Genomic DNA, 25,485 nt, shown 5'->3' with positions numbered 1-25,485 from the left:
AGAATGGGATAGAATGGGAGGGTAGTAGTGGTAGTAGTAGTAGTAGCAGCTGCTGCTAGATGCCGGTGATATCTTACCACCATACTGTATGGTATGAAGAAACAAGTTGGTCCGGTTCGGGGGAGGTTTTGTCGAGGAAGTACTGCCCCCACCGGTCACCGAGGTGAAGAGCTGAGGCGCGTGGGCATCGGGTTGCTTAAGCTGTCGTGAGACTATGGTGTAAAAACGGTGACGAGGTTACCGTGGAACGTGTTGGGTTCTAAATCGAACTATGCGTATGTTTCCGTTAGGGCCGATATACGGACAGGTTAGTAAGTTAAGCACAGCGTTTCCTACATGGCTAGCAGTCACAATTTATTGATTGATTGACTGGCCTTCATGTGTTGAACATGGTTCGAGGGGCATTGCACGATCACCTGGCAAGAGCATTCGTGAAACGGAGTTCTTTTGACGTTGGCTCAAAGAGCGTTGCGCAATCGGTGTCTGTGGTGGACCCCGTTCCACGGGCAACGAGGGGTTCCGCCCCACCAGAATGGATCTCCGGTTGCACGGCTCCGCGAACGGGGAATTGATTACGATGGTAAACCAGCGACTCTCTCTTTTTTCTCCCCCCCGGGGAGTCGATGTCTAGTCTCCAGTGCACGGGTACGGTGGGATGGATTGCCGTACCGGTATTGCTTATGATGAAGGATGCAATAGCCTGGTGTCTTCGTTTTACCTTTTTGGGTGCTCTGCTGGTGTTGTCTCGTGGTGTCTTTCGATTGTATGATATTATATAACAGGGCTGAGGATTTTGAACTGGTAGCTTGGTGGCTTGCTGTGTGTCTCACTTTTTTTGTGAGGAAACTTTGCTTGGAGGATGGATTGTATTTTGCGGTGAGTACGGTACTGGTCAGCCTTGAAAGAGAAAAAGAGAGAAGGAAGGAAAGAGAGGAGGAAAGAAAGTTATGATATCGGTATGTTCCCTTCGGATACTTGTACTATACTTGGGGGTACCGGTGTCCTCGGGGGCAAATATGATGTGGGAGCCGTAGGAATGAGGCTGAAGGGTTTCCTGTTTTAGGATGTCCCTATAAGTTAATGGAGATGGTACGAGTACTGTAGTATTCCTGGGGTAATTGCGGTACCGCAATCGAGAAGTGTAGTCGATCATCAATCGGTAGGCGTTCTACCTGTCAAGCGCAGCGAGAGCAGCTTCTTTGTCTACTCCGGCACAGAGGTGACATTCCACAGAATCGTGCGATTTGCACTTCGCAGTAAATGGTTGATGGCAAGGCCGTTTACTGCAAACTCCAAAAAGCAACAACGGGGGGGGGTTAACTTAACACCAGATAATTCATGATGGAAAGAATATCGCTGATAAGGAACTAACTTTTGAACATCCGTCATAATTTATCTCGCACTCCTCCATGACATGGCAACCGCCCTGAGGCTCAAAATTCGGGGCAAACCCTATTTATTTATTATATCATAGCTCCGGGAGGGGAAATGGAGGGTTACAAGCCCGAAGCCCTTTCCTTCCTTCCTGGAAAGGACTGTACGGGAAAACACGTGTGAACTGACGCAAGTGCATGATTCCCATTCGCTCCTTCCCCCGCTCCTTCGCTCATCCTTTCATTCTTTTCACCCAGGGCTGCCAAGGACCTTTTCTTTCTTTCCATTGGCTCCCCCTAAAAAGCTCGCAGGGTCCTCATGTTATGTAATGCTTTTTCTTTTCTTCTTCCTTTACGGTATGATACCCCTCATCCATTCACTCACACACACACACCCAACATTTCCTTTTTCTGCCTGCTTGTTTGCTTGCTGTCAACTTCATGGCACGTAACTTATCACACAGTTGAAAGGGGGAGAAAGAGGGTTCCCCAACCAGAGGTCCAGAATTCTGTTTTTTATGCAATACCCGCGCTCTACCGGTATCATAGATGCGAAATATCAGCGATCGTGTTTCGGATCGCAGGGGAGGGGGACAGAAAGGACCCCGCTTCTGTGAGATGATTGTATGATATGGCCGGATGTCTCATTGGCAGATTCTGGGCGATGTGGGTCAAAGATGGAGGAGGATGAATGGATGGATGGATGGGTACTGTGCTCGTACACGAGTACCCTGCTTGTACTCCATGTGTGCATTACTTGTGCTCTGATATACTCGAGTACTTGTGTTGAGTGGATACCGGTAATTGCTGTACAGTAACTCGTGTATCGTCTGTCATGTCCTTTTTGTGCTACCCTACCATACTCGAGTACTCATGTCCTTCGGGTACGGTAGTCAGCTTCACGACGAGCTCAATGTTTCCCGTATGACCCTGTGTAGTTACAAGTGACTGGCCTTACCCGGAATCCGCTACTACCGGTACTTTCACCCGTTGTTCGCGGGAACTTGTCTGTCTGTCCATCAAAAAAAAGCTGCAAGCCGTTTTCTCCGGCTTTGGCCCGGAACTGAACCTTTTTTCCCAGGGATCCGCGCACATCCTTCAAATTGATGATCCTCACGGAAGATCTTGTGGTGCACACCACCCACCCTCTTACTTGAGCACAGTACCTGTGCACCTTTTGGCTCGAGCATTTTTTTTTTTTTTTGCATCACCACAATCTCTTGCTGCCATGGCTTTAAAATTACAGGCCCTACTGTGATATTTTCATCTATATCAACAAATATAGGAACTGGATCGTGACATAGCACGTTATTCCAGCATAGCTCACGTTTGCTGCCGGTGCCGGTATCGTATCGTACCGGTGTCCAAGGCACCGAGAACCGCGAGACCTGGCACGTACATCTGGCTTTGATCTGAATCGCGATTCGCGATCGCGCGTGGCTCGTGCACCTATCATCATCCCAAATCTGGCGATAGTATCTCGGAAGGGAGGAAGGGGAAACTGAGTTTGGGTTTGGGTTTAAGCGTGCACGCTAGTAGGCAAGGGCCACGGATCCAGCACTTCGAAAACCTGTGATAGGGCAAAAAGGAGGGTTGAAGGCAGTGCAGTGCAGTGCAGGGACTCCAACTGACGGTGTATGGCACATGATATATCATACCTCTCATAGCTTTCACGTAGGGACCGTGGTTTACCGTAGACATGGCGAAACAGGAACGGAATCTCTGTCAAGGAGAATGGTGGTAGTGTCGGGCGTGTTCCCCGATTCGAGGGATCGGAAATCGATAGATCAAGGAAGGCCAGCAATGACTTTGTGGTGAACTGTTGCCCGTGTCCGTTTCTCTGGATGATGGGAGCGGTTGGTGGTGGGAAGATATTAACGCTTGGAAGGTGGTGAGGGGCGGATACATGGCAGATGGTGGCCGTAGTAAATTAAGAAAAGTGAAAAAGATTATCACATACAGTATACCTTTCCGCAAAACGCACAAACGTCAAGGTCCCATATAGTAGGATATATGTACCGTACAGTATCATACAGCATACTAGTGCTAGCAGCTATCATAGTATTTGAGTCTTTTATAAAACCGTAATATTCGGTTGGACCCGAGCAAGCAGAAACACAGGTTAAGCTCCTGTCAGAGGAATTGTCCACATCCCGACCGTTGGATGAACCATAGTTTCATTTCTGCCTGTAGTTCGCAATTCCTAACTAGTAAGCTTCCTCCTACCCCCCTTTTTTTCTCCTCTCCCTCTTGCTTTCTTGCTTCCTCTTTCCACATGGAAAGCTCATAGCCAAAGAGGGTACCGCTCGTTCGTACTCTGTATTTCGATCTGTCGCTGCCTGTACTTTCGTTGCCCCCCCCCCGCCTCACTAACTGCCATAACCGCACCGCTTTTTACTCCTGTTCCCAACTTACATACTCCATCACTGCGTACGTATGTGCATATGTGTGCAGGAGTCGTAAGGAGCCTGCAACAGCACCTACTTGTGAAGTGAGCTACCACCACCGTTTTCTCCGCTACCGCCAACCACCTCCAATCCGACACCTCATCCCTCCTCCTTTTACCCCACCGAACTCCCTCTACCCTTTTTTTTCTTTCTCACCTCGCTTTACTCATTAAAATTCTTTTCGGAATCTCCTTCCCTACCCTTTCCTCTGTTATTCTGCATTCAACCATTTAGCATTGCCAGGCGTTGCAGCGTTTCGTTTCGGCTTCCGTTGAGAGCCTCTGTACTCTGTTGCTTTCCCGTCTTCTCACTCGGTTGGCCGCAAGTTGTACCTTGGAACCAGCTTCCGTGGATAGGTGAAAAAGGTAGGTTTTACACGATTACCACTGCTCCCCCCCCCCTGGATCCTCCCGTCATTCTTGATTATTTCCCCTTCCTGAGGAATCCCTCATTTGTCTGCACCCTGCTCGTCCCGCTTGCATTCGTCATGGCGGGGTCACTGTTTTCGCTGTCCCAAGGAATATGCTGAGGATTCTATAGTTCAACTAGGCATGCTCAATGGCCTTTCCAGCTACCGTGGGTGATCGAAATCCCAGAGAACTGCAATATAGGAATTCTCAAGCTCACATTGCGAATCAGTTCCCCGCCTATGCCCCGCTTCGTTCCCCTGCTGAGACTTCCACCATTTCGGCTGCTCCCGACAACAGAGCAACACTCCAACGTCGGTTCACAACCGACTCATTGAAACAACCCCAAATGAACATTCCTTCCGGTTGGGACCCTTCCAGCTTCAACCGTATGACTGCCGAGCCATTAGATCTGGCTCCTAGTGTACGTATACCCCCTGTGGGTTTTTATTTATTCATTTGAATGCGGCTCCAGTCTGTACCCTGCTTGTCACTAACCCTCCTTTTTATCCCTTTCGACTGCAGACTCGCCAGAGAGTTGAAATGGTTCGTCTTGCTATTTTACTCCAAGTTTATCCTGCTAATCAATTGTTCATGACCAGTTGCAACAGAAACAACGTGAGATGGAATTGAAGCAGCTTGAGGTGATGAAATTGCGTGAGCAACAGAAGAACTACGAGGAACACATGAGACGCCTTGCGTTTCAACAGCAGGAAGACGAGAGGGAAATTCGTCGTATTGCTCAGGACCTCGATCGTATGGCCCTCAGGGGTAATTCTAGGCTTAATTCTACTATGGGTCGTAGTGAGCCTACAACCCCGCCAGACCACGATACCTTTGCTCGTTCTAGGGCCGGACATCCTGGGGGCAATGCTCTAGCCACCCCTCCTGGGGCCGTTCGTCATGATCAGCAGCAACAGCTTATGACTCCACCGGCCGACGATGCAGTCCCCTTTATATCCCATAAGGCATCCAAGTCTATGCCTGGGTCTAGACGCAACTCGGATGAGAATGAGAATAAGGGCACCCCAGAGCAGGGTCTGGTTGGGCAACGACCTAGCATTAGGTAAGCGCCCTGTGTCCTTTTTGTTATCGTTAAACTTTTATGACTGTGTGCTGACCTACCGAGAAACTCTTTACCCAACGGTTCGATTACAAGGGGTACCAGCAATGCCAGTGCAGCCTTAGGTATGGAAACATCACAGGTTGGTCGCATCTTTCCCCCCGAGGATGAGCTCAGTGGAAGTGGCTCCGCCAAGAATGCACAATCTACAACTTCTCCGGACATTAAGGCTTTCCTCAATATGACCGACCTCGAATTTCCAATCTTGGTACGTCACGGAAGTAACCCGGGAATGGTAAGTCTTTTTTTTCTTGCTTCATACATCCTCTCCAAAGCTTTACATATAACTGATCTACCAAAAGTTGTCCGCATCGTCTGCCTCCCTTGATCTCGCCGTGCCACCCTCCAAAGGTCAAGCGACCCCGGCCAATAATAGTTGGGCTTTTTCCCGCCATCACCATCAGCATAGCCTGCCATCCAACAGCTATGGTACCCCATTTACTCCGACTAGTAATGCTTCTCCAAAGGTTGCAGTTCCTCAGACAGATTCCGCGGTTCTCGGGCGTCGATTTGAGAGATCATCAACCGACTTGTCCTTTAGCACTTTTTCTGATAATATCGATACAAAGATTTCGCAAAACGAAGCTTCTCATGCGACCCAAAATTTCATGCCGAAACTTCAGGCATCATATTCAACCTCTGATCTGCCAACCATGCGGACCGCTAACCCTGTTGGTGTTCAGGGCTATGGTAGGATTGCAATGGATAGGCCTAGGCATAGCCGTGAACCGTCCACTAGTGGTGATATGCCTCTCTCGGTATATAGCCAAAACCTTGGGTATTCCTCGCCTGAGCTAATATATCAGCAGGGAGGCGGACCTCTTGCTTTTGGTCCACCCCTCAACGTCAATGTTGGTTCAATGCCTCTGATGGCACCCGGGATGCAGTCCCCTCTTCCGTCTCCGGGTATATACGGAGGCCCCTCTGCCGGACTTTACGGGGGCTATGGGAATATCAATATCGGGAATCTTGCGAATCCCGGTTATCACATGACGCCTCTTGGTCCCTTTGGAGCTCATCCTAATTATCAACAAGTACCCAAGGTTGGCGAAGGCCCGCATCAGGGAGGCAGTGCACAAAATCGGAATGTGCAAAAGAGAGGACATGATGGAGAGGGTATGATCTATGACTACTATGGCGCAAGACCATATCTAATGGAACGCGCAGCGAATCGCTTTGCCAATACTCCTCTTGAGAGCCTGACTGGCAATATCTACGAACTCTGCAAAGATCAGCACGGGTGCCGTTATCTCCAAAAGAAACTTGAGGAGCGTAACCCCCAATACGTGCAGATGATCTTCCTTGAAACTCACGCCCACGTGGTTGAGTTGATGACTGGTAACTCAGGTCCTCACCTCAGACCTACGCCGGCCGTGCTAACCTGAGCTAGATCCTTTTGGAAATTATCTCTGCCAAAAACTTCTTGAATATGCCAATGATGAACAGAGGACTGTTCTTGTCAATACCGCTGCCCCCCAGCTCGTTAAGATCGCCCTGAACCAACATGGGACTAGAGCGCTGCAGAAAATGATTGAATATATTACCACGCCAGAACAGGTTAGCTTACCCCCTCCTTCCCAGAGGTTATGATTGCTAATAGGAGAAACTAGATTTGCACTGTCATCCACGCCCTTCAGAGCAAGGTGGTGGAACTCATTCAAGATCTCAATGGTAATCACGTTATCCAGAAATGTTTAAATCGCTGGAAGAAGGAAGAAAACAAGGTATGTTGGCTGCCAAGTCCCTCATAAACCCAGTGGCTAACTCTTGGATGAAGCTTCAATTCATTTTTGATGCTGTCGGCGAGGATTGTGTTGCTGTCGGAACACACCGCCACGGTTGCTGTGTCCTTCAACGCTGCATAGATCATGCTGCCGGAGCTCAAAAGGTCAAGTTGATTCAAAAGATTACTGCTCATGCGATTGAACTGGTGGTTGATCCTTTCGGGAATTACGTTGTTCAGTATATCCGTGAGTGTGCTTATTATTGTTCAGACCACATCAGCCACTGACCGCGCTATCTCCGTAGTGGATCTGGCCGACCCTATGTTGTCGGAGCCTTTGATTCTCAAGTTTAGGGGTCGTGTCTGTGAACTCTCGAAACAGAAGTTCAGCTCTAATGTTATCGAGAAGGTTCGCTCTTCTGTGGCTAGTAACAGTAATGAGAGCGCTAACAGTTCCACAGTGTATCCGTGTTGCCGAGCCACCGACGAAAAAGATATTGATTGAAGAAATGCTTCCTAATCAGGCTGAGCTGGAAGCATTGCTTCGGGACTCGTATGCCAATTATGTGATTCAGACGGCTGTAATGACCCCTCTGAATGTTGTTCTATACCTAGCTAAATGATAGGCGGACTAGATGGATTATGCTTCTCCCGAAACCAAGCAACAGTTGGTTGACAGCATCAGGCCAATCCTTCCGGCAATCCGTATGACACCTTACGGACGCAGAATTCAATCCAAGATCCAAATTTCTAGCAGTGGCAGCACACCAACCGGCCTGTCCTTTCCGAGCGGAAGTTCTCCTGGGGCTCATCCGCCGGCACCTTCCCGCTCGCACTCCTATAGCCAGCCATCTGTTCGTTCGAACCTTGTACAACAACAACCATACTCTTCCCCCTTTCGTCCTGATATGGCGAGCTCCTACTTCGCCTAATATTTTCTTTCTTTACGTGTTGATATAGGGACTATTTTTGTCCTTGTTGCACCTATGTTGTTTTTCTAGCTTTTTCTTCTCTATTTTCCTTTCGACCCCTTTCCTTCAGATTTTCATGGGAATGAAGGGTGGATACGATACGATAAGATACGATACGACACTTATACGATATGGATCGGATGGCAACATGGGTGTTGCCAATTTACTAGGGATTGTCATTCTTTCATAAGGGGTGTATGGACAAATATTCTCTGGGTATGAAGGTTACGGACGCAATGACGGAAAAAATGAACAGCATAATGCGGATGTGCTATGGCTGTATAGTAGAGGCATTTGCAATATTGTTGATGGTTTGTAAACTATGTTATAGGTGTTGCTTGCATAGATTAGCACTGGTTTTTTTATTGTGTTTTACCCTTCTTTTATTTTTACCCTGCATATTTCTCTTTTTCCGGCATTTTATCTCTGTGTTGCTAGCTTCCATGTCTTTCACTTTTATATTCTTTTCTCTCTTGCTTTGTCAAATATGCAAAACAGTGCGCGATGTAAGTTAGTCCTGATTGCTTAGTGGGGTGGAAGGGGAGGAATCGGTTGGGGGATTTCGTATCTTTACACTCATGGACGGTATCAAGGTTTGTTCATGTATTTAGCCTTACTGAGCCATTGATCAGTGGTTTCTGTGATCAAGCTTATTATCAGAATCAATGATAGGATTCTTACAAGTCAGTTTTACCTTACGTGTTGCTAAGTGGGTGTTATGTGCAAACTATGATATTGTTTTTGGAATGACATTCACCTCGAAATGTACTCTGGGATCCTTTATTCGCCGACTTTTTTTCCCCCCAGGGTACCGTAGTGTTATGATTTGCGAAGATAGGCTGAGCGGGCCGTGTGCCCGGGGCACATGGGAGAAATCTGCGTCGTATCATATCACACACCTGTACTCGAGTACTCGTAACCCATCCACGGAAAATCTAATAATAGGGCACGGCCCTAGGGTAGAGCTGTGCCCTGTTGATGATTTGCTATGATACATATCATTTCATACCAATGATATGGTGAAGGAACGGCCCTTCTTTCCTTTTATGACAGCGGCAAACAGTGCCGTGCGGAAAGGGGAAAAGAGCTAAAGAGTGTACCATAAAAACAATCAATATTCTACACCCTACGAGTACAGTATAATGTGCCTATTTCTCACTCGATTTTCTCCGTTGAAAAGGGTTGGTTTCTGGGGCTTGTCTTTGAGCCCTTAATCGCGTTGTCTTGATAGGTATTATATGTATGATACAGCGTATCATGGCATAGAATTTCGAGCGTTTTTGGCGATGTGATGGGTAAGATTGGACCCCTATCGGTTCCGCTATGATATCATACCAGAGGAATTGGCTCATTCGCGTATGATACCGTACTATAATGTTGTCAAAAGAGGGGGCGGAGTAGGATTTTATAAAAAAATGATGAGGAGTTGGAAGGCCCTTTTTCGAGTTGGGGGCTACAAGATGGGAATAAAGATAGGTGAAAGGAAGCAAAAGGTATGATAGTAGAAGCAGAAGAAGCAAATAAGCTGGTATATACACAATTAAGCAGACATTTCTCCATCATTCTGCTGATATGCCAGACACGCTAAGAGCTTAATAGCACTGAACATTTTCCCTCTGGTCAATGTGTAGTATTTCTAGCGTTTTCCAGGCATGGGGAGGCATGTTGGGTTCGAATTCGCCGATACGATGGAGGATTATTGATTGCGCTGGAAACTTTCATAATTTACTGCTATTTCTGCTTACTAAGATATTAAAGAAGCTCCTTTGGAGCCTATTCAATCCCCCCCCCTTCTAGCACCCTGAACTGCCGTATGTTAGGTCTTCTTTGCAGTACCGCATTCACGAAAGGTTGACCCAGTCAATTGGCTAATCTGATATTGGTCAGGGTGGGGATAAATTACCGGTACGATTGCTGCCTCTTGGAGTTATTAAAATTATACGATATCACACGGTACCGGTAATGTATGCTAACAAGGGATTTAAGTGGAAGATAGCTTTTATTTTCTAAAAAGTATTACAATATTTGCCGTATGCTGAACACGGCCCCATTTAGATATATATTTATTACATCAAAAATGCTATAAAAGTGGAAATATTGCGATATTTCTTGCGTGCCAAAGAGGGCCTTTTGTTAGCAGTGTTTTATTTTCTCAACTCTACTCTTTTTCTTACCAATTTGAAATTTGAACTATCATATCCTTCTCCTTACATCACAAATTATTATCTACCTTTTTCTCCAATTTATTATTATTTACATTGTACCAATTTTGTTAAACTACCACTCAACCACGCTGCTTCTTTCTCCTGCTTCGAATTAACCGTGCAGTGCACACGAGTGTCTATCGTATGATAATATTATTATCATATTCGTTGGTAGAGAGCATGGAAAATGGGTGAAGGGATCGCCGTAGATCAGGGTTTATCCCTTCTCGTTCCTGGGCTTGGCACGCAAGAAAGGGTTCTCGCTCTCTCTCTTCTTCTCCAGTGACGGCATAACTTTTCCCTTCAATTCAACCGGAGCCTCATCCCCATCTCCACCCTTCCTTCCACAAAAAATAGACCGATGCCGATATCAATCCTCCCTCCGCAACCAGCACAATACCTCCTCCCCCCGGACCCCGACTCAGACCGCGAGAATGAAAAAGTGGTGCTGGATGAGGACGGCGACTTCGTCCGCATGATCTCGACCCCGCGGAAAAGATCGAAAGCAATTCCCATAGTGACGCCGGGAGAAATCGTAACCTCGGACCCGCAATGGATGCGCGGTCACGGAACCTGCCTCATGCGGGGCAGAGACTCCGCCGTAGACGGCGACGACTCGGACGTGGAAATGGACGACGGCGCAGGCACAACCGCAGCCAGTGGTGGTAGTGACAGCATAGTAGCAACGGTCGCCGGCACCGTTCAAAAGGTCAACAAACTCCTGAGCGTGAAGCCCCTGCGCGCCCGCTACACGCCCGAGATCGGAGACCTGGTCGTCGGGCGGATCGCGGAGGTGCAGTCGAAGCGGTGGAAGGTGGACATCAATTCTACTCTGATGGCGCATTTGCTCCTGTCCTCCATTAACCTACCCGGCGGCATCCTGCGGAAGCGGACATCAACCGACGAACTGCAAATCAGGAGTTTTTTCTCGGAGGGCGACCTCCTTGTCGCTGAAGTGCAGAGTTTATTCCAGGACGGGGCGGCGTCGCTACACACACGCTCGCTCAAGTACGGGAAGTTGCGCAATGGGTACTTTTTGAAGGTCAAAGCGGGCGGGATCGTCAGGGGCAAGTCGCATATCGTCACGCTAGAGGCTGCGAACGGGGCTGGGGAGGTGGATGTGATATTGGGCGTCAACGGCTACGTGTGGGTTTCCAAAAAGGTTACGTTGCAGGCTCCCCCCGGCGGCGAGAGCATCACTCGGTTGGAGGAGGAGGCGAGCGAGGCCATCTACTCCAACGTGAATGAGGATATCGCCCCCGTTACCCGCAGGGAGATCGCCAGGGTAGGGAACTGTGTTAGGGCGATGGTTAGGTGGAATGTCAGGGTTGACGAGGAGGTCCTGAATGCCGTGTATCTGTCCGCACTGGAGCTCGAGGAGATGGGGTTCACAGAGGAGGGCGGTTCCAGCAATGGGCCGGAGTGTCTGGAGGGGGAGGTTGGGAGAAGAGCTGTGGAGGCTGGGATGGAACGGGTTAGGGAGGCTAATTCGAAGGCTAGGGGAATGGTTGAGTGAGGGGTTATTATAACAATTTGCGTTCGGGGTGGAGTGTGTTTCTTTTCTTTTCTCTATACTCCGGTAGTGTGAAGGTGTAACCCGGGGACGCACCCGTAGTCCCCATGTGATTGAGAACCCACCCAATCATCCACCACTGGTTCAAATCTCGCGAGTGATCCTTCGTGATGCCCCCACACAGCCCTAAGGCTCGAATCAGTCAATAGATGCCTAATATTCCATCCTAAATACCTGCTCGACTACCCCACAATCAAAGGTTTGGCAAATCGCGAGGTGTGCCGGTATTAACATAAGCAGAGTACTAGTCCAGCACTCGAGCACTGTGCCTGTATTTTGCAGTTACAACAATCACTGTACCGATACTCCTTGCACGTATCATACCATAATAAATCTGTATGCCCTCTGCATACACAGTACAAATATGATGCCACCCTTTCTTCTTATACCCTCATCGGGCAGCCACTTGTAGGACAGGCCCAGATGCTGCACTGCACAATAAACCCATCATCCCATGTGGCATGATATATAGGATATCATAGCTCGAACAAACGGGTTTGTACCGTAAAATACAAGTAGGCACAGGTGGGGCAAAGCCAAGCCTCTCTAGGAGGGCACACACAGGTGGGGCAGGGGCAGCTCAGGGGGGGCAATTCAGCACACTTACCGTATTCCACCGCCAACAACTTGAATTAAAATAAAAATAGGATAACCTCATAGAGTGTCCGTCAGAAGATATGTACTCGTAAGATAGCGGCATTTGACATCTATCGTAACCTCAGATGGACTTTTTAAAGTACCGTATGAGATAATATATGATAGGAACAAAACTTTCCTCTTGATTCTATTGTTTTACGAGAGCCGCCGATTAATATATGGGTCACGTGGATTAAACCAGCATGTTGCAACCAGATTTTCCTCAACACCACAACTGACCATTCCCATGTTTCCATGATAGTTTTAATGAAATTCAATGAAAATAAACATGGAACAAAAAATAAAATAAGTATGATAACATAAGGAGCAGGAGAAAAAAAAAGGAAAAAACAGACTTCATCCACGGAAGTTGTTGTCACCCTTGTTTTTAATAACAAGTTCAATCTTATTACGAAGATCCAAGCAGTACCAGTTGATCAAATCAATAGGTATCTTTTCCCACTCTTGTAATAGTGCCCTCTTGACCTCATCCTTTGTAGTCTGACTCTGGCCAGTAAACTTGTACTCCTCAAGTGAATCTTTTAAATAGTTTCAAAGAGGTTCTATGTTGTTAAGATCCGGAGATTGAGCATGTAACGTGTTCGCAAGGTGCTAGTCACGTTATTGGTAATAGATATGATAGTTGGCAGGTGGCCTGCTCTTCCAGAGAGGAGGCGAGAGCTGAGAACTAAAGGAGGCTTCGAGGGTGTACTGAGGAACAAAGAAGTAACTGTTCAACCAAGTATATTGAAATACTGTCTGTCGAAGTCTGCCTTTTCCATTGTGGAATCAGGTGGTCTTTAAATACACAAATCTGTTCATGTCTAGCATGAACGAAACTAATCAAAGGTATCAATCGATACACTTTGGTAAAACTACTTAAGTATCAAAGCGATACTTAAAACAAAACATAAAACAAACCAAGTATCAAAGCAATACTTAAAACAAACCAAGTATCAAAGCGATACTTAAAACAAAACATAAAATAAAACCAATAACCGAGTACCTGTCACGAACGTGACTTAGTAAGGAAAGGGGTTTCACGTGACACATGGTTATGAGTCACAGGTATGTTATTGTTTCATGCATATAACCTATTTGGGTTGTATGATTAGTTATGTGTGGGATTTGTGATGCTTTCGCACATGGCTCAAGTATGAGTCATAGGACATGCACCTGACGAGTACGCCTTACGAGTATGCCTTACGGGCAAGCCTTGCGCATACGATTTATGTTTCGCACATGACCTCATTATGATGTCATGGGTTTCGTGCATATGACTCAGTTGAGTCATATGACTTGTTTATTGCGTTATGATTGGTTTATGAGTTTTGCACATGACCTCACTATAAGGTCATGGGTTTCGAGCATGTGATCACTTTGGTCACATGACTAGTTTGTTTTGATTTGGTTTTGCACATGTGACCACTTTAGGGACATGATTAAAGGCGGGAAGAACACTATATAAGGAGGCCGATGCGGCCGAAGAAGATAGGTTCTTCACGCTTTGTTCTAAGTAATTTTCCTACATATTACTTTAACGAATATAAAACACCTTTACGATCTTTATCTTTATTGCAACCTTATCATTACGCCAAGAAACACTCGTTACGAAGACGAGTTATAGAAAGCTTACGATAGGTATTTCCGATAGAAGACAAAGGTCTTGTACTATCGATAACATAGGCAGAGGCATAGAGCTATCGTAAGACAAGGAAAGAAAGAGAAAGAAGAGGAAAGTATCATTCCCCATCGCCAAGAACTAACTATCTGAAAGGGGATCGTTACATTACAAAGTGTCACCTAGTGCGACATCAAACGATACAAGACGGCATCCTTCAAACCAGATTGGGAAGGAGATATTGACATCGACGATCAAAATCTTAATCTAGGAGGATTCAGCGACACCCTAGATCACGTCTCAGCAGAACCCTCGAGAGCAGCAAGTCCAGTAACCCCAGAAAAAGGATCACCAGTCGATAGCTCTCCTGCTGGAACGCCACGACCTGAGAGAATGTCGGGATCTGCAGTACCTGGGCCACCGGCCCCAGCCGCTCTGGCACCAGGAACCAGCATACTTGGAATGACTGAAAATCAGTTTCAGGCATTTCTTGCAGCCACGCGAAATACAGGGCAAGGAAATGTCCAACGACCAAAAGCAAAGGAGCTCGACACATACGAAGGAGCCAAAGATAAGCTACGAATATTCTTAGCGCAATGCGAGGGGTATTTTGCAGTTAAGGGATATGGAGATCACCATGATGAAATTAAGATTCCATATGTGGAATCTCTACTCAGAGGACTCGCGGGACAATGGATCATGCCCTTCCAAGATGGAAGGAAACAGAGGAAATAGGTCACGTACGAAGAGTTCAAGGCGACACTCTTCGAACAATTTGGAGACCCCAACGCCAAAGAAACAGCAAGACAAAAGCTAGAAAAACTCCAGCAAGGAAAACAAATGTTCTCAGCATACTGGAACGAATGTCGACTATTGGAATACGAGGCCGAGTTTGATGACGCGACTCTCTACATCATCCTCCTGAGAAACTGCAGCGAGAGACTCCGAGAGGCATGGGGAATCTCTGACCTGGGCTATACGACAGCCGAACGATTTGCAAGATGGGCAATCGACAAAGAAAGCAAATTAAACATGGTTCGGAGCAACTCGGAAAATACTATAGTACATAGGGTGGTCCAATCATCCAGGAATGTGGACGGGACCTTCAAACCGTAAGCACCTCGAGGAGAAAGTCGAGCATTACCACCAGGTGAACCAATGGAATTGGACAAGTCAAGAGCAGGGCCTGCTCTGAATCTGTCTAAGGAAGAATACGCCAGAAGAATGAATGGGAAACTATGCCTAAGGTGTGGAAAAGCAGGGCATCGGATATGAGAATGCAGAAGCCGACTGGACAACGGATACCAGGGAAACAGAGCTACTGGAAATAATCGTTTCCAAAATCAGAAAAGAAGCAACATCCGTGAAATGATAGCAGAGGATTTACCGGCGGAAAACGAAGAGGGTCCCCAGTAGATGGTAGTCTGGGAGACCCAAGATGTGGACCTGGAAAACCCATCAAATTAGCGAACTACTACATGGCACTACACGTGCAAAGAGGAGAAGGAAATGGAGATCATGTGATGATCAAAACGAAGATATACAACAGAGAAAGAGAAGAAACAACAATATATGCAATGCTTGACTCGGGGGCCACTGAAGACTTCATCGACAAAGAAATATGCGACAAATACGGCCTCTACACCAAACAAGCGAAGAAAGCAAGACAAGTCTACCTAGCGGATGGAAAGCCAAGCGCTATGGGTCCTAAAACCCATACGGCGACAGTACCTATGGACATTGACAGCCATAGGGAAACGGCAACCTTTCAAGTGGCAGATCTAAAGAACCATGAGATAGTCCTAGGGATGCCATGGTTATGGAAGCATAATCCAACGATCGATTGGAACGAGAACAAGATGATGTTTACAGGTGAACTATGTACGACACAATGTCTCAACAGTTCACCTGTAGTCTACTCCACACCAATACGAGAAGCGGAAGAAGAAACTTTGCATGCAAAGTTTGCCGAGATGCGGCAAGACAAAAGGGTCCAGATACAAAAACTAGACCAAGAGGCAAAAGTGCCTACCAAGGGTTCCAAAGGGGCAGCAGGACACGACCTATATGCCAACGAAGGAATCAAGATACCAGCCAACGGGCAGGCAACGATAGCAACGGGAATAGCCATTGGACTCCCAGAAGGCACCTATGGACGAATAGCACCCCGCAGTGGTCTAGCAGTCAAACACCGACTCATGATCATGGCAGGAGTGATCGACGTCGACTATACCGGTGAAATCATAGTGGTCCTGGCCAACCTAGCTCAAGAGGACTACCAAGTCCAGAAAGGCGATCGAATCGCACAGTTGATAATCGAAAAAATCAACAAAGAGGATCTGCATGAAGTAGATCAACTGGAAGAAACCATGAGAGGAAACAAGGGATTTGGAAGTACGGGCCAAAACCAGCTCGATACAACAAAAAGAATTGAGATCAAAGAGATCACAGCACAAGCCTTTGGACGATATTATTGAAGAGGAGATACAACAGGAATTCTCAAATGGACATACGAAGACGAGAAAGCAGTTCTAGTAAAAATCAACATCAGCACAGAACTAGCAATCCAGGACAAGAAATACCAAAGCAAAAAGGGATGGAGAGAATTGGTTCCAAAAGAATATCACCAATTCACAAATCTATTCCAAGAAGAGGAAGCTACAGAGCTACCACCTCGAAGACCAGGAATCGACCACGAAATTCAGTTGGACAAAGACGAAAAAACGAGAAAAACAAAAGAAATTCCCTATAAGAAGTTATACCCCCTAGGGGAAGCAGAGCTCGAAGAACTTAGGAAGTATATCGTGCAAAACCTAAAGAGAGGATGGATCCGAGACTCTTTCGCGTCAGGAGGATCTCCAATACTATTCGTCAAAAAGAAAGACGGAAAAATGAGACTCTGTGTGGACTACAGGGCCCTCAATTCGGTTACCAAAAAAGACCGATATCCACTACCCTTGATTGGGGAAGCACTGGACAGACTACGATCAGCAAAGTATTTCACCAAACTCGACATCAAAGACGCATACCACAATATACGCATCAAGGCAGGAGACGAATGGAAGACTACATTCGCCTCCAGATACGGAATGTTTGAATACTTGGTTATGCCCTTCGGGCTAACCAACGCACCGGCTTCATTCTAAAGATGGATCAACAGGGTACTTAATAAGTACCTCGACATATGTTGCATCGTATACCTGGACGATGTACTCATATATTCGGAAAACATACAACAACACCAAAAAGATATCAGCAACATCATGGCGGCAATACAAGGATCAGGAATGAAGATCAAACCAACAAAATGCGAATTCCATAAGGAAGAAACAGAATACCTTGGATTTATCATCAATCGAAGTGGGGTCAAGGTGGACCCAGTTAAGACAGCAGCCATTTGGAACTGGGCCAAACCAAACAACAAAACAGATGTTCAGTGCTTTATGGGATTCTGCAACTTTTATCGAAGGTTCATAGAGGGATTTAGCAGGCTTGCAAAACCACTCTATAACCTTATGAGAGAAAGACAAGAAATGGGAATGGGGAGAAAACGAACAAAAAGCATATGATGCAATATGAACGCATCTAACATCAGTACCCATACTGGTTCATTTCGACCCAAACCGAAAGACAATGATCGAAACGGATGCCTCAAAATATGTATGCTCAGGCATACTATCGCAACAGTACGATGATGGAAAATGGAGGCCAGTGTCTTACTGATCCAAGACAATGACCCCTGCAGAGTGCAACTACGATGTTGCAAACAAAGAACTATTAGCGATAGTTCAAGCATTAAAAGAATGGAGGAGATACTTTTCAAACAACGACCATCCAGTCCAAGTTCTAACTGACCACAAGAACCTGGTCCCGTTCATGACCACGAAAGAATTGAACGACCACCAGATAAGATGGATGGAGCACCTTAGCAAATACAACTTCAAAATCGAATACCGACCAGGAAAAGAGAGCGGAAAGCCAGATGCTCTTACAAGGATTGCAAGCGACAAACCACAAACGAAAGAAGACAAAAGGATCAAACAAAAAACACGGACCCTGTTACCAAAAACGTACTTCGAGGCCATGGAGGTTATCCAATTCACATCAAAGGAGGAAAGAGGAATTGAGGATGCAAACGAGAAAGACAAAACAATCCAGGCAATAAGAGAAGCCTTGGAAGAAGGAAAAAAGGAGATGAAAGGAATTGCACTGGGGTTATGCCAATAGAAGGACGGAAATATGTGGTACGATGGAAAACAATGGATCCCAGAAGAAGAGGAGATAAGGACAGACATCATACGACAACACCATGATATCCGAATGGCAGGACACGGAGGAACGGCTAAAACCACGGAATTCATCACAAGATCATTCTATTGGCCAGGACTGCGCGAAGATGTCAAACGATATGTCAAAAACTGTGACATATGCCAAAGAACGAAAACGGCTAAACACGCACCATATGGATTACTAAAATCAAACGAAGTTCCCGAACAACCATGGGAAACAATTACTATGGATTTCATCACGGACCTACCAACATCAGAAAATTGCGATAGCATCTTGGTCGTGGTGGATCACCTGACCAAAATGAGTCATTTCATTCCGGTTAGAAGGGACATCAACACGAGGGATTTTATACAAACATTCTTCCGAGAGGTCTTTCGACTTCACGGCCTCCCAAAGAATATCATTACCGATTGAGGAACACTATTCACATCGGGACTATGGAAGAAAGTAACCGGAGAAATGGGAATACAAAACAGAATGAGCACAGCGTTCCACCCACCAACAGATGGACAAACGGAACGGGTAAATGCGATACTCGAACAATATTTAAGGGCCTACGTCAACTATCAGCAAGATGATTGGTACAAGCTGTTATCGATGGCTGAATTCGCATACAACAATGGAAAGCAAGAAACAATTAGCACGACACCCTTCTTCGCGAATTACGGACAACATCCACAAAGTCAGACCACATATCATACGATTAATGATGTGATACCGGAGAAAGCAGATATGGGAAAACTACACGAAACCTTACAATATGAGATGAGTCAAGCCCAACAACGACAAAAAGAACAATACGATAAGCACCGAAGACCGGATCCAAACATACAACCAGGAAACATGGTATGGCTAATACCACGCAATATCTACACAACACGACCATCAAAGAAACTGGACTACAAGAAAATTGGACCCTTCAAGATATTGGAAAAAGTGGGCAGCCGAGCTTATAAACTCGACCTTCCCCCCTTAATGCGAATACACAATACATTCCACATCTCACTCCTCGAATTACACAACGACAATAAATTTGCTTCACAAACACTTATTCCTCCCCCTCCGATCGAACTCGATGGAGAACCAGAATACGAGCTCGACGAAATAGTCGATTCCCGCTTCTTCCACGGTCACCTCCAATACCGAGCCAAGTGGACAGGATACTCTCCTGAATACGATAAAACTTGGTACTTCGCACACAACTTCGAAAATGCACAAGATGCCATCTCAACCTTCCACCAGCGATACCCAGGCAAGCCCGGCCCAGGTGACGATCACGTTCAACCAAGACAAAAGCGAGGGAAAGACTCCCGCGCAATTGTAGCAACATGAGGGCAGGGGCGATAGCCCACGCTAAACCACACCCACCAGCTCCGAATAATCATTCATGGGGCCAACCGACAAAGAACTCAAGGAAAGGGAAAAACAAGCACAGCATAACGCCATGTCATGGACGGTATGCTACGATGACGGTTGCCAAACACACTTTGGCGACAAAGAAGGCTCGGGATGGTTCCCGAGGGAATGTCGGAAGCGTGGCCCACGCCCGGACCACGTTCTAAAGTATTGGCAACAATGCTTCAGAAATGGGTGCAGGATGCATAGGGCACAAAAAATATCTGCGGGATTTTACCCGCAGAAAGATGGAAGCCGAAAAGAGTTGGAAGGAGATGATGCCAGAAAGGCATGGGCCACGAGGACGTGGTCCAAGCAGGGAGGGGCCCAAAACTCCTCGGCAGATACAGAACTGGATGTCAGGAGCCTACACAGGCAGATCCGGGGACTCCGAGAACAACTGGGCCAAGCTGAGTCCACAATTTCGGCAAACGACAAAACGATCGCGGAGCTTAAACAGCTGAACGACAACCAGCGACAAACGATCGAGATGGTGAATCTGACTCTGGAATCGGTAAGGGTCAGATGGAGGATGGCAGACGAAAAGTTCCACAAGCTGAGAAGGACCATGCGCTTGGCAGGACGGGAACTATTGAAACTGGGAGAAAAAGCCTGATGGGACTCAGGCTTAGGAGGAGGGGAGCTAATGTCACGAACGTGACTTAGTAAGGAAAGGGTTTTCATGTGACACATGGTTATGAGTCACAGGTATGTTATTGTTTCATGCATATAACCTATTTGGGTTGTATGATTAGTTATGTGTGGGATTTGTGATGCTTTCGCACATGGCTCAAGTATGAGTCATGGGACATGCGCCTGACGAGTACACCTTACGAGTATGCCTTACGGGCAAGCCTTGTGCATATGATTTATGTTTCGCACATGACCTCATTATGATGTCATGGGTTTCGTGCTTATGACTCAGTCGAGTCATATGACTTGTTTATTGCGTTATGATTGGTTTATGAGTTTTGCACATGACCTCACTATAAGGTCATGGGTTTCGAGCATGTGATCACTTTGGTCACATGACTAGTTTGTTTTGATTTGGTTTTGCACATGTGACCACTTTAGGTCACATGATTAAAGGCGGGAAGAACACTATATAAGGAGGCCGATGCGGCCGAAGAAGATAGGTTCTTCACGCTTTGTTCTAAGTACTTTTCCTACATATTACTTTAACGAATATAAAACACCTTTACGATCTTTATCTTTATTGCAACCTTATCATTACGCCAAGAAATACTCGTTACGAAGACGAGTTAGAGAAAGCTTACGATAGGTGTTTCCGATAGAAGACAAAGGTCTTGTACTATTGATAACATAGGCAGAGGCCTAGAGCTATCGTAAGACAAGGAAAGAAAGAGAAAGAAGAGGAAAGTATTGTTCCCCATCGACAAGAACTAACTATCTGAAAGGGGATCGTTACAGTACCCATACCAGTTACAGAGCAGGCCAATCAACTGACCGTAACCTAAGGCTGATCTGCTCCTTCTCTCCTACCTCTTTTGCTGTATTGTATGCAGAAGTATTATCTTCTACCATCCACATCTCCCTTCCAGTTTTCCTTTCCACTTTCTGCATGAAAGGATAATACAGAGGATGTAAAATATTCTCTCTGTATAAAATTCAATCATTTCCTCCTTTGCTTCTATCTCCCCTCTCTTTCACCAATTCCTTAAACTCCCACGCTGGATGTCGCTTTTACTGTAGATACCCTGAGGGAAGAGGATCTACTTGATCCAATATTTGTATATTAGCATTTAACTCCTTCAAAATCTCAAACTCTTCTGTTCCTTCAATAACTGCCTGTGCTTGTCTGTGATCCTGTTTCAATCTCTTTAACTTGTTTTCCTCTACAATCATTTTTCTGTAATATTCCTTCTCTTGCTTAGTTTCTTTTTCCCAAATAAAACAAGGACCCCAATACCCATCAGTTATACACCCCCAAAACATAAGCCATACTCCAGTAGGTTGAAACTGATGCATATTGTGGTCCAATGGGTTTGAACAATGGGGATAGGTGATATTTGGAGGCTGGCACAGTGAGCCAATCTCAACCCAAGTCTCATCGGAGTACACAAAACATCTAATTATAATATATTAGTATTAATATAATAAATTAAATATACAGTCATATCCCACTATTCCCGATGACCAAAATCAAATGAATTAGTTTGTTACCGTAAGTAATGAGGAACACTATGTTAAGTTTTGCTGTAGAAATCTTTTGAATTCACAGCATTTCATATAGAACAGTGGAAGGAATCCTTATTATTGAAATTAAGGACAGCAGGATTTGACTGTAAAAAAAAAAGATTATTTACCTGGGATTCATATGAATAGCCCAGAATGTAAAGTTCATTCTTCCTTCTTTATAGTACATGTTCAATGATGGTTTAGGCTGCGAGGGAGGAAATTGGTAAATATTGTGATGATTGTGTATCACATATTCAATTGTAGAACGGGCTGCCTTAATGTCCAATTCTCTTGCTATCTCCAGAAAGGTTTTTTGATATCCCATAATCCTGTTATCTTGCAAGGCACTCTTCAGTGCAAGTGACTTCTCAGAGTCTTCAGGTATCACTTTGGGCTGCCCGGGAGGATTGAGGCTTTGAAGGACAGCATACAAGTCCCAGAAGTCATTCAGATCACTTGCTCACTCCTATTTTATTATAAACTTTTAGCTATTATGCACTACTTTTGTTTCTGTCATATACCTTAGCTTACTGACATATGTGATGTGCAGACTTGGGATGAACAAGAAGGCATTTTGAGATTTCAATCCAGGTTTTATGGGTAAATAAATGAAGAGTGAGGATCGCACAACACAACTCAAGTGGAATCTCTGCTGCTCCACTTGTACGTCCCATGTCGAATGTGTTTAGAGTAACTAAGAGAAGATATAAGGCAGAACTGGGGATGTCTGATTGTTGATCCAAGTCTAAACTACAGTGATGATGATGGTGATTTTGTCATTGCTATCATGCTGCTCTAAGGGAGAATCTCATGTGACCAATATATTAATCGGCGGCACTCGTATTTGGTTGGTAGAGAAAACCTATGTCTTGGCGGAATTTGAAGGTTCAAATGTACAGTACCGTACAGTATACCATACCGGTATGATACAAGTAACGATCCTTGGGGAGTGGGCATTTGTGTGATGTATAGAAAAAATGATGTGCTTATCATACTGCTTTGAATGGATTATCCCCTGCAATTTTTCTCTGGCATAGTAATAATATCTTGGTGTGAAATCTGCTGATTTTGCGCTTGTGACCCCGTCACTTTTTCGGACCCACTCGTAACACCGTAATAATCTGAGCCCCCGCCAAACAAGAAACGCTCAAACCTCCATAGCTCAAACCATCATACAATAATGGAAGAGGAAGAAGAATTACCACCACCCTCCTACCCCGCAGCAACGGGCAAAGACCCGTTACCCCTCATAGCGCCATACATCGCAAAAAGAGACCTGTACAGTGCCAGTCTAGTATGCAAATCCTGGCACAGGGAGTTCTCGGAGCACCTCTGGCAGCGACCGGAGGTGTTCTGGAACTTGGGCGATCGTAGCGCACTGAGTACCCCCCCTCCCCTTCTACCTCCTGCGAAAAAAAGCTAACTTTTCACCAAAGCGCATTTCACCCTATACCTCACCACCCTCCTCCGGATCCCCTCTCCGCGCGCCACAACGCACCTGAGCCTACGCAGCGTGACGCCGACCCTGTACACCGCCTTTCCAAAGCACTGGCTGGGAACGCTGCTGCAGCGACTGCCGCACCTGCGCTCGCTGGACCTGAGCTCGTGGCCGCAGCTCGACCACGCTGCCTGCTGTGCCGTCTCGCGCCCGTCAAATCTACGGAGTCTGGTGGCGCGGGAGTGTGCGAACGTGACGGTGGGCGGGCTGGTCAACCTGCTGGGACACCTTCCGTGTCTGGAGGAGGTTGATTTCAGCGGCACGAGGGTTGCGGCTACTACCGCCGTCGTCGCGGCTATGGCGGGGTTGCCGCTCGTCAGGGTCTTGGTCAGGAACGTAGGGATGACGGACGGGGCGTTGGAGATTCTCGCAAGGGGGTTGGGGACGGGGGTTGGGGAGGTGGATGTCGGCTGTGATGGCGCGAACGCGGGGAGGGTCGGGGAGAAGGGTGTCGAGGCGCTATTGGGGTATTGTTTCGCGCCGCCGGTATACGATACTGCTGCTGGCGCTGCTAGTGTGGTAATGGGGTTGACAAAGGTGGGCGTGTCCGGGAATAGGATATCACGGCGGTCGGCACAGATGTTGCTTAGGACCACCCGATTGGCCTCGCTGGATGTTGGTCCGTTGGAGTCCGTCGATGGGATCATGGCCACAGTCAAGATATACGCTGTGGCGAATCTGGACTACTTGAGGATCGACTGGAGGGTTGTTCTCGATCCTGCCTTTGTGGGGGTTGGAAGGCTGGTGCTTGTTAATGTCCCCACATTCGCTAGTCCCCGTGCGGCCCGGGGGATCGCCGCGGTGGTTGGGGCGGAGGGGGTGAGGGTGCTAGAGCTGGAGATGGAGGTTGGCGATGGGTCCGGCGATTTCTCTTTCTTTGACGACGAGGCTGGAGGGAGGGAGAAAGAGGAGAGGGGGAATGTGGACGTGCTCTCTTCAGTTGCGAAACGCAAGAGGGAGATTGGATGGCGCGGGAAGGTGAGGGTTGTTAGGGATTTGGCCGGCGGGGAGAGTACTGAGCGCGGGGTCTCCGGGGAGATGTGGGGGGTTGTTAGGGAGGGTGTTTAGCCAGGGAGCGTGCCATTGATTAGCATCATCATAATAACAATGTTTATGGAAGGTCGTAATCTCGTGACTCCGCAAATGCGTCTAATAGGATACCGTCTTTTCGGGAAATTTACAACCAGATCTACAGAATCTGGGAATAAACACATCTCAACGTTGACGGCGGGTGACTGCCAGTAAAGGAGCCCGATTCTGGGCTCATCTTCCGAGTGATCTGTAATGACTGGAGACTGCATCTGATCAGCGGTTAGTGGGTGGGTGGGAGCTTTGATGAGCGGGATATAATTGGCTCTGGAGAAGTACGGCAATCATAAAGGAGTGGTATCAAGACCAAGGCGTATCAGCTTGGACGACGAACTGTTGAAGGTCGAGGTAAAGTTTGTGCCCCCAGCACGAGAAATTCCCGGATTAGCCACTATCCGAAGCCACAGCTTTTCACAGCCCTATCTCATCTCACCCAGCGATACTGTATCCCCGCTCCATATCACCTCTCATTCACCGAATCACCATTCAAACGCTATGAACAGTCTCATTAAAACCTAAATACATACTTCATACGATGCTTCATAAACTCCCTCCTATACTTCTTCCCAAGTCTACATAGCACTCCCAGCCCCGGTTGACCCTCGATAACTCGGTGGCGCGGGAGATCCCGGGAGCGGCCGTCGTGGGATGGCATGTATAAGGTTCGGATCTAGTTTTGTAATGGCACATTCGAAGAAAAAAATTAGCCTCGCATTACTTTACCTCTCGACAAATCTCATACGAGTAGGGGGGGGGGATGGGGGACACAAACCAGGATATCCCTCGAGGTACTGCCCCGGTCGCTGATACGGTTGAACGTACGTCATTGGCGGTGCCGGCGGTGGAGACGCCATACCCGCATTCTGAGGGTAGTAACCGGCTTTGTACGGTTCCGTCGCTCCAGCGGCCAGTAGCGTCCCACCCGCTCCAACAATT

The 25,485-nt window shown here is 46.7% G+C and overlaps 3 protein-coding genes; all 3 read left to right on the top strand.

The window, feature by feature from the left end:
* Positions 1-4,378: 4,378 nt before the first annotated feature.
* On the top strand, positions 4,379-8,367 carry GSTUM_00009328001 (uncharacterized protein; the record flags this gene model as incomplete). XM_002840627.2 has 13 exons in its annotated part: positions 4,379-4,651; positions 4,753-4,773; positions 4,830-5,293; positions 5,357-5,585; positions 5,653-6,108; positions 6,160-6,466; positions 6,518-6,688; positions 6,741-6,907; positions 6,961-7,074; positions 7,128-7,320; positions 7,379-7,482; positions 7,535-7,654; positions 7,709-8,367. 13 exons carry the CDS (start codon positions 4,379-4,381, stop codon positions 8,003-8,005), a joined length of 2,916 nt encoding a protein of 971 aa, XP_002840673.1. The 3' UTR covers positions 8,006-8,367.
* Positions 8,368-10,570: 2,203 nt separating this feature from the next.
* Positions 10,571-11,886, top strand: GSTUM_00009327001 (uncharacterized protein). XM_002840626.2 has 2 exons: positions 10,571-10,870; positions 10,958-11,886. The coding sequence occupies exons 1-2, from the start codon at positions 10,610-10,612 to the stop codon at positions 11,762-11,764; spliced, it is 1,068 nt and encodes a 355-aa protein (XP_002840672.1). The 5' UTR covers positions 10,571-10,609; the 3' UTR covers positions 11,765-11,886.
* A 12,031-nt stretch (positions 11,887-23,917) lies between these two features.
* GSTUM_00009323001 (uncharacterized protein) lies at positions 23,918-24,673 on the top strand. XM_002840625.2 has 1 exon: positions 23,918-24,673. Exon 1 carries the CDS (start codon positions 24,040-24,042, stop codon positions 24,526-24,528), a length of 489 nt encoding a protein of 162 aa, XP_002840671.1. The 5' UTR covers positions 23,918-24,039; the 3' UTR covers positions 24,529-24,673.
* Positions 24,674-25,485: the final 812 nt, after the last annotated feature.

Source organism: Tuber melanosporum (assembly GCF_000151645.1).
Source record: "Tuber melanosporum whole genome shotgun sequence assembly, scaffold_55, strain Mel28".
Lineage (NCBI taxonomy): Eukaryota > Fungi > Ascomycota > Pezizomycetes > Pezizales > Tuberaceae > Tuber > Tuber melanosporum.
This window is presented reverse-complemented; position numbering and strand designations above follow the sequence as displayed.

Bases quoted from the DNA above. Each gene is read 5' to 3' on its own strand.
- GSTUM_00009323001 (XM_002840625.2), top strand. From the start codon at position 24,040: ATGTTGCTTAGGACCACCCGATTGGCCTCGCTGGATGTTGGTCCGTTG.
- GSTUM_00009327001 (XM_002840626.2), top strand. From the start codon at position 10,610: ATGCCGATATCAATCCTCCCTCCGCAACCAGCACAATACCTCCTCCCC. The intron at 10,871-10,957 runs GTGGAAATGGAC...ACCGTTCAAAAG, and splicing joins TAGACGGCGACGACTCGGAC to GTCAACAAACTCCTGAGCGT.